We start from the raw sequence: 9810 nt of genomic DNA, 5'->3' as shown, positions 1-9810 counted from the left end.
TGAAATGACAAAATCCTACAAGGAGGGATTTGGGCTTGTTGTCATTATATTTGATAAAATTCAATGATATGGTAGGCTGAGTTAGTGCTGCACTGAGGATTTTGAGTGTTTACAGAAAAATATGGCATGCAACAGGAGAAAGGTCTGTAGCACACTCATTCAGGGTTCATGGTACATTAAGAATCCATCAAGTACAAAGAAGAAAGGATTTGTGGCCTCAGGGGAAACTTCCACATAACAAACAAACAAACAAACAAACAAACAAAACCCCCAAACCACAAACAACAGCAAAACATCCCAAACTGTTAACAAGATTTGCAGTTGACCCTTAAAGTAGCGGCTCTGTTTTTTTCAGATCCTTCAAGGAGACATAGGATATTTTAATAACTATTTATGTGCCACAAGATCTCTTAACAATTAATTAGTGGATTTATGGCCTCAGAAAATGGGCTTGGATTGAAAGTTTTCATCAATTCTCAGTTGCTGTCCTTAACCATAAGCCATGGTAGGATGCCTGAAGCGTCCTCTCTGAAGCGGGGAGAATGCCGTTCAGTGCTGCACGCTTCTGTAGTTCAGGTAGCCAGTGCACACAGGCACATGCCCACAGACACGCTTCAGTACCAATGCTCCTGGTGCAGAATGTGCACTTCAGTTTTGAACAACAAAGTGGAGTTTTATACACCTGAGGAAAGATGTTGCAGATTCTTTTATCAACACACAGCACAGGAGAATTCAGCCATCTCATGGACATTCATCTTAAGGCCTGGTAAGGTACATTAAGTAATACTAAGAAGAGAGCTGAAGATTCTCATGTGTTTTCAATAAAAGTTCCTGATAGGGGAAAGCAAAACAACTCAGGGAGCTTCCAAACATTCTGGGCTTCAATAAATTGGCATAGATCACTGGATCATGATGATTAATGCTAACTGAATGTAAGGGCCATGGAAGGAGAGCATCTGCACCTTTAAGGACAGCTGCTCAAAGGAGCCATAAACAAGAACATGCACAGAGAAACCTGCCTGACACATAGTAAGGGAGGCAGTGACGAGAACAAACCTGGTCGGTGGCACTAATTGGTAAGGACATGTGGAGTGTGAGAAAGTTTATTTTTTCAGTTGGGAGGGCAAGGAAAGGGAGGGAAGCAAACAGACAGAGATGTAAAACCTGATCAATTAGTATTAACAAAGGCAACAACCAGAAACAAACCAGGTCAGACACACCAGTTGACGGGATATCAGGAAACTGCAGCAACCCAGGACTTTGCAATTGGATGAGAACCTGAGGGTTTATTTCTTCAGGCAGCCATAGCATGAACTAAAAATATTTTTTTTTATTGGATTGATGCTTGGAAAACACATTCTGGCTTACACAGACTGAACTTCATTTCATCTTGCCTCAGCAGTTATTGGATATAATACAGAAAGAAACAAAATCATAGATTTAAGAACTCAAACTTAGAAAGTACTATCATTATCCCATCTAACCTTGTGTACTTTATAGGCCAAAGTTTACATTCTAAAATCTGTGTGAAGCCAATATAACCACGTTTGCTCAAACATATAGTACTTGAGGAAAATCCATCTGTGATTTAAATGCTTCAAGCAACAGAGAAACTCCACTAAATCCATTATAATGTTTTTCCCATGACTAATTATATTCATTGCTAAAAATGAACACCTTATTTCTAATCTGAATATATCAACATGCAGCTTTTAAGTATTCCTTCTTGTTTTGGTTTGGTTGGTTTTTTTCCTGTTAGATTAAAAAAACCCAGTTTGTTATGATACTGGCTACAGAAAAAATAATGAATCGATTAAATACTGACATATTAAGGTATGTGGTCAATAACTTCAGGCAAAATGACAAAAAAAAAAAAAAAGTTCCAAACAGAATATATACATGATTATCACTTGATACAATGAGCTAAGTAGTAAACCAACATCTGAGTCATCAAAATCTATCTATCACCTTTGATATGCACTCAGGTTGTAAAGAAGTATTCAAAACTAGTTTTGATTTTTCTTGAGAACTGATTCTCAGCAACTTGTGTAAGCATTTTTATAATATTGTAAATGTAGAACTTAATTAGATTTGTGCTTCCCAGTCATGCTTACATAAGGAAGATGTTTCTTTTTCCTCATCTCCAACCTGTGGACTCTCTTTGTAGGTGTGCACATGCCTACATTGAAGCAAATCCTTGGAGAATCAGCACTTCAAATGCCATCACATTGGTTATTTTGAAAAACTTACTGCTGATAAAGAAACTGCTGTTAAAGATAGAGATAGATACAGGTTGCTTCATTTAATGGTAACTGTTTACATTTATGACTGACTTAGGTACGATAGAGCAAGTAACCACTAAATGTAGTTACTGGGGGATACTGGGCTGGTATAGAGCCTGTTGCCAGCCTGAGCCAGACTTCTTGACCATAATTTAGCTCTAATAAAGCATTTCCAGTAATTACTCTGTCAGTGTACTTGTTACTATTAATATTTTCAGCCTGAAAAGTGAGTTTGTCTATTCCATCAATGACTAGATAGCCAGAGGCACGTGGACTAAAAGATTCGATGGTATATTCAAAAACATACACCCCCAGATATGGAACATGGAACTTCCCAGTTGCTGGGGCAAAGGAAGCTCCATAGTTGACATCCAGATTGTTAAATCTGATGGGTCCTGGAGTTGTCATTCCGTATGTATGAGAGGCAAAAAAAGCCACCATAGGTGCGTATCTGTATGAGCCTTTTGAAAAATCTGGAAAGAAATAAAGAACAATTTCAAGTAATGTTACATTGTAGAAAGGCAATTCAGACCAGCCAGAAGATCAAAAGCACCTTTTCTGAAGTCTCATTACCTTGAGCAACTGAAACATAGTATTCCTGCATAAACACAGAGTTTTTCTGTATTGTAGAAAAAGTAATTTTCTTCACAATTAGTGCTAGGTGTATCCACAAAAGAATAATTTTAAAAACAGCAAGGGAACTTTGTGTTTCTCTATACTACGTTATCATTAAGGGAGTTGCTATTTTTCTTTTCTTTCTTTCCATACTGTCTCTCCCAAGTTTTTGCCATCCCAGGATTTCTTTCATTGTTCATTTGTATGCACTGAAGCCCAGAATTTTCTCCACAAATCTTAGACAAACACTGAAAAGGTTTAGGACTCCTGACGTTAAATGAGGGAACAAAAGTATATGTTTTTCTCTTCAGGCTGAGCCTGCACACTGTGATTCCCTGCCACTGTACAAATTATTTTATTCACTATTCATACGCTGTCATGAGTGAGAATCAGCCAAATGGCTGCTGAAAGCTGCATAAAATTCACATTCCATGTGGCCTGGGTGTAAATTATTTATTTTTTTTCTGGACTGAATAAGCTCAGTTTACGCTTTTCTTTTTTTGAAATATCTTTCCAGGGCTGCATACTTTGCTGATGAAAATCAGAGGCATGCCTAAAATGACTCCTTGAGGTCATAGTCCCACATATCACGGTGGCTATCAGTATTTATAGAGTATTTATGGCCATGCTGAAGCTAGTATTCCCCAGTGATTTGTTTTTACCTCTCCCTTCGAATTCCATGGTATCACGTTCAAATACATCCATTGCATATCCTCCCACCCTGCACAATTCAGCAGGGAATTTTCCAGCTATTATGGCTGGTCCCAGCCCAACTTAATCCCATTGCCTGGTCATATTAAAGAGAGAGATTATGAGTGACCTACGGGGATTGATGTCTTCAGCACCAAAACACAGGACACTACTACTTGAGTTGGTACTCATTAAAGTGAAATGTGAGACCTCTGACCAGCAAATGCTCTCTAATTAGGCCCTGAGGCAGAGGCCCCTACTGCTAGCATATTGCACTACTAAATTCTTTACTTGCCGACACTCAGGGAATTGTCATTCATTAGCTTCGTACTGCAGTTGACTCCTCCAAAGGGGTGGCGACAAGCACAAATAAAACTCTGTCTGTCGTTGATACAGGTTCCTCCATTCTGGCACGGGGAACTGACACAAGCTGAATACTGACCTGTAGTAGAGAGGGGGGAAAACCAACAACCTTAATCACAATGTCATTACAGCGACACTTCCAAAGTTTTCAGTATTTTGGAAAGCCTCTTTGTCAAAGCATAAAGCCAGTGGAATTTCTGCTGAGGTTCCGTGTGAAGACCAATTTCCGATCCTGTCCAGGCAGTTCAGACCCTTTGCTAGTCCAGCCTCCCTCTTTGCCTGAACACAACATACCCTCAGCTAGTCTCCAAGATACTCAGAATTACCTATAAATGGTGAGTTCTGCTTGTCTCAGAGGGTCAAGTATGTGTAATAAGATGAAAGGTATTACAAATCTCACCTCTTTGGAGCATCTCGCTCAACAAACATTATGAGACCGATAAAAAGATTGGGATATCTGAACAGTTGTGATTGTACAGTCCAAGAGATCCCTGTCAACACTAACGTTTCTGTGCTCATTTCTTCCCTCCTGTCCTCTTTAATTTAAAGACCCCCCTCCCTGCAATGTAAGTTTAAAGGCAGCAAAGCCTGGCTGCAGTCAAGCATTAGGAAATTCTCCTTCTGCTGTTCCCCACACAAGTGTTTCCATAATAAACTAAGGCAGGATGGCTCTACAGGTGGTCCTCAGGACAGATTCAGTCTGGAGGATACTCATTCCCATAGGGAGTTGGGGGTGGTGAGAATCCACCCTTTTTGCCATAGTCTGACACAGACACCTGTGGTCCACCCAGTACCAGCTGCTCACTTCTCTTTTCCAGCTGGTCGTAGTGGCAGTGGACTTTTTGCGCCGAGCACCACACAGCTGGCTCAGCCTCCTTCTCGCCTTCCTGTACGGCAAACCAAGACACAAGTGAAAATCAGGCAGACTGCAATCATGTGATTAAATAAATATATTGGATCAGCTAATTAATCCTTACTAAGATGGGAATGTGCCCAAGAGGCTTGGAGCTGACCATACTGCAGGAGTCCTTCAGAAACAAGTAGCAAAATTTGGAAGAGACAACACTGTCATATCCAATTTCTTTCTTTAGGTGAGGCAAAATAAACCATTACTTTCCTGCTGGTTCAGGCAAATCTGTGCTTTCATTAGTGCAGGTGCAGAAAGCTTCTCTTTTAGGACAGAGCCACCTTATGCTTGGGTGTACCAAAACACAGATTTTGTACTGCTGGTGTACAGGTTGGATTGTCATGTCTATGACATTACTCACCCAGATGAGTCACAACCATTGCAGAAGAGGCTGGCTACTGCTGATGAAAGATCTTAAGCCCTATCTAAACCACTTCCAGTACTTGTCCTTGCCCATAGATAACTCAGTTCCAGGATATGCACCAAGACTGTTGTAAAAGTTTTGCATTGCAAGCAACACAAATTATACCAACAGGTGAATTTGCAGAGCACCCTCACTTTGCCCCTCTTCCTGACTATGTATGAGCTGGCTTGACCGTGCCGAGCTGATATGGAGAAATCTGTCAGCCCGGTGCTGCTGGGCTCTGAGACAGTAACTACTGAGCATAATTGTATAGTGTGTTGTCACAGCAGTTTGGGAGGAACATTCAGGCCACATTAAAAATTAAAAATTACTATGAAAAATTCTGAACACAAAGCATTCCCAAGTCACACATTTTTCCTTTATTTTGCTTTAGTCAAATAAAAGTCAGATGTTTTAGAAAATGAACTTTTTCTTTGCCAGGAACTACCAGCAGAGCTCTGGAAAAAGAACTCCACTGAAGCCTGTGATGGTAAATCTAGATTGTTAGGTGGGAACTGAAAAAGCCTTTCATAAAAGGACCTACTTATTGCCAGGGAAACATTGAACTGGATCTTCACATAGATATTTCAGTAATGCCCATAGTTACCTTCAGATCACCATCCCGCTGTTTCACCAACTGCTGCATTAAGGCAAACTATTTCCATGAGAAATTTTTGTTCAGTGAGCAGAATGCTAAAGCACATTGTACAGTGTCACTTGAATTTGCACTGATGGAGCATATGGACTCAAAAACACAACAGTGATTCTTTTCACAGAAAATAACATCCATCCCATAATGCCCAAAATAAAGCAATTTAGGACTGTCATGACTGGGGTCACAGCACAGGCAACTGAATGTGAGAAAATAATGTTTTTCTTCTCAGAGAATAGTTTTGCTGCACATTTAATTGAAGTTATTTTTCACTCATATTTTCCAAGCATCCACAACAGTTCATTCATATTTGCCAAGCATCCACATATTTACCAAGTGTGAAAGGAAAGCAGAAAAGGAAGGAAAACTGTTGATTCTGCTGACTGTATCATATTCCCAACATACAAAAGCTTTGTGTAAGAACACGGCAGCCTCTCTGCTAATTGGCCTCTGCTTATCATAAACAAGAAGTAAATCCACGGAACAGGAAAAAGATCACAAAAGGAAGTGATAATGAGATTAAGACTAGTGTTTTAATAGTCTGCTGAGGGATGATTTTTCCTGAACTTAACCTTGTAGTTAAATCAAATTCAGACATAGCTTTAGCTACAATAAATTAACCCTCCAGGTGCAGCAGTGCTTATCAGCAGCTGGGGAGCCTGCTCCATTTGCTAGAACCAGGAGAAGCTGTGAAGCGGTTTGAGTCATGTTAGGATTTTCAGAGTAAGAGGCAAATGCCTTAGATCTCCACTGAGCAGGTAATCTCTGGGTAACTTCTGTGTGGTCTTACAACAGCATGGTTTTGCTGCCATTTCTGGCTGAGGCTGCCCCTCTGCCCAGTGTTTCGTTTGTCTTTTTCCTTGCTGAAAGGCATCCTGAGACACTATGTCCATATTCTCTGCTTGGGGTAAAGATGCCAAGGGGTTCAGATTAGGAAAGGATTTCCTACTACAGTACATATCCTATTTTTAATCAGCCTTTCACAACCATGTAAATGAGTAGAAGATAAAGACTTCATAAATGAAAGGCTTAAATTGTAGTTCTTAATAGCAGAGAATGAACTGAATGTAGTTGCTATTTACACTCAGTATGGTAGGAGTGAGGAGAGCCAGTTAATGCTGAGTTTTGCTACTCTTCGGGAGGGCAAGCAGCCAGAAGCTCTTTTGGGAAATAGGCTGCCAATGCTGTACAAACAAATCTTCAAACAAATAATGAATCTCTGTCAGTATCTACTGGGGCGTTGCTTAGAAGCAAATCAAATATTTAGCAATTTAATGGTCTCCTTATGGAAAGAAGTGACTCCAGTGGTTCAATTTGAAAATGTCTGAACAGGAAGTAACTTACCAGCATTTTCTCAATATTTAGTTATCAGTAACTGTCTCTCGGGAAGCCCTAGGAGATTGGAAGAGCCTGGGATCTACTAAACCACTCTGCTTGCACAGGGTCACACTGGATGTCAGTCTGCAATTAATCACCTCTGGCTTGGCGCTCTGAGTCTGACAGTGGTAAAAGCAATGAGCATCCCCAGCAGTTTAGATGTGAGGAGTGCCAGGGAGCAGCAGGAGAGGGGCAGCCCCACCAGAGCCAGCAGCCAGGAACAGAGGGTAGCAGCAGGGCTGATGCCTCACCTGGAGAAGTGACAAGCAGAGCGTGGCAGGTTGATCATTGTAATCAGGGTAAGTCACAGCCCAGCATGACTCAAAAAGCCTGGGATATTGGCTTGTGCTGAAACAGGAGCCCAGGCCCATGGGCAGGGTGCGCAGTGCAGCAGCTAGGTCAGGATGCCCAGGGCAACTAAAGCTGTGGGTGCACTGGGGGCCCTATCAGGGAATGCAGGTGTAAGCGCTGGGTAGGGTGTCTGTGCTGCAACAAAGAAAAAAGATTCACCCACAGTGCTCTTGGGCAAAAGGAAAGGAGGAGAGTGGCCCCAGTTGTGCTCTCCAGTGTTGGGTGGGGGCAAAATGTCAAGACTGATCTGAGCTACTTGGACTCTGACAACTCTGCTTCTCTATTAAGCAGAGGTATCTAATACTTCCAGTGTGATGATTCCAGGATGACTTAATTAAAAACAAGAAAATAATTTCATCTACCTGTTAAGTTTAACAAAATTTAAGTATATGTCATCAAACTGAATTAGAATAACCATCAAATTTGTGCAATTAAAACACAAGATGCAAAAAAAAATAATTTAATTTAAGTGCAGGCTTGAATGGTAAATTGACAGTGGAAGTTTGAATTTCTGTTAGTCAGGAATCATGTGAAAATAAAGTCAGAAATAAGACATAGAGAAAATGATAATGAAAAGAAATTGCTTCTCACACAGATGCACTGTTTTAAATCCATACATCTAAAACAGCTGCACTCTCAGTTATTCATGTTGATGGGAGGGTGGCATAATCCAAATAAAGCAAAACCATGGCTAACACAAGACATGCAACAAGAGAGGGCATTCATCTCTGAAAAGCACAGCAGCCTCTAGGTTCTCTAGAGAACAGATACAGCATTAAATGGCAACAGGGAAAAGGGCAATTGGGCTAAGCTGCCCTCGTGCTCCGTCACATATTTCTACGGTAGAACAGTGCATTGGAAGGTGGGACCAAACATAATCCCTAACCGTGACTGGTGAAGAGTTTACTGTGTATTTTTTCTTTAAAGGCTGCCATGTCTCCTGTGTTAGCTACCTGAAGCTGTCTTAAGACCACTGCTTTTTCATTCACCCTGGTTTGTTATTCCAGTTCGTATCAGGTAAAGTGATTTTTCATCCTTCATCCATGTATTGCAGACTCTAGCTGACATAAACCTTTTCTTTTGTTCATTCCACAATATGGGAATTCTCCAAACCTGTATGTCCCTGCATACATAATGCAAACTCACATTGTTTCCCTTTGATTTCAAATGACCACTGAGGAAAGTTATTACCTTAGGGCCAAATCCTGAACACATTAAAGCCAATGAAAATCACAGACCTAGAGTAGGATCTAATATTAAAAGTGTTGGAATCAATGAGAATTGTCATTCACTTCCTTCTAGAATTTTATTCTAATATTTTTTAATTGAAAAAGATTATCTAAGATCAAATACATTTTATAATTAGCCAATTTTACTTCAGGGTTTCTTCTAGAAACTTTAGTAGAGTTGGCACATATCTCTGGACGGTCTCCTGGAACTTAGAGAGAAAAAGCTTTCCTGGAGAAGTAAAATCTACCCAGGCAGATGATGGGTACTTGTTAATCAGGATAATGGTCCTACTTCTTTAACTTACAGAAATGTAATGTATGACTTTGCTAGGCATGAAATATCATTGAGTGCAAAAGCTCATTACTGATTGAAAAGTCTCCATAAATACTGCTATGTAGAAACCTTGCTTAAAAATAGAACTTCTCAACATCTGCAAAGATCTGCACTTTCTGTAAAAGCGACCATACATTCAATGTTATCAAGCAAGCTATTTGTTAAAATTCAGCATGAGATAAATAATACATAGGAAAGACATTAATTCATTAGTGTGGAGTGAAAAACAGAGCAGGTGGCAGCTTCCTGTGCTCTAGGCAGCTAGCACTAGTGACATTTTCCAACAAAGGAGAAGACTCAGGAAGGATTAAAGGCATCTCATCTCATTTTCCCTTAGTTTTAATTGTAAACAAGGGTTTCGAATTTCCATCCTGTGCAGTGGCAGGAACAGGCAGAAAATAGAAATGACTGAGAAAGAATTGTCATTTCTAATATCAAAATAATAAAATTTGTAGTAAGAATTTGGCAAATTTCAGTGTATTTTTAAGTGTGACTGCCTGTTGGAATAGCTGTGTGTCCTCTCTAACTGAAAAGATAACTGGGTAAAGGACTGAGATCCTTCAGTGAGGATGGCTTTCAGCTGAAGCCAAGCCACTTATGGGATTGA

General features: G+C 40.2%; 1 protein-coding gene across 1 annotated transcript in view; it reads right to left on the bottom strand.

Annotated features, from left to right (window-relative positions):
• Window positions 1-2333: 2333 nt before the first annotated feature.
• Window positions 2334-9810, bottom strand: part of MMRN1 (multimerin 1) — a gene marked incomplete at its 5' end in the record, with an annotated part of 28262 nt that continues 20785 nt past the window's right edge. Inside the window, 2 exons of the mRNA XM_010165331.1 lie at window positions 2334-2755; window positions 3883-4029. Coding sequence (XP_010163633.1) covers window positions 2334-2755; window positions 3883-4029 — 569 coding nt within the window. The remainder of the gene's footprint in view (window positions 2756-3882; window positions 4030-9810) is intronic.

Source organism: Antrostomus carolinensis, unplaced genomic scaffold, assembly GCF_000700745.2.
Source record: "Antrostomus carolinensis isolate BGI_N321 unplaced genomic scaffold, ASM70074v2 scaffold22500, whole genome shotgun sequence".
NCBI classification, from domain to species: domain Eukaryota; kingdom Metazoa; phylum Chordata; class Aves; order Caprimulgiformes; family Caprimulgidae; genus Antrostomus; species Antrostomus carolinensis.
Note: the sequence above shows the minus strand (reverse complement) of the source record. Positions and strands in the feature narration are given on the sequence as shown.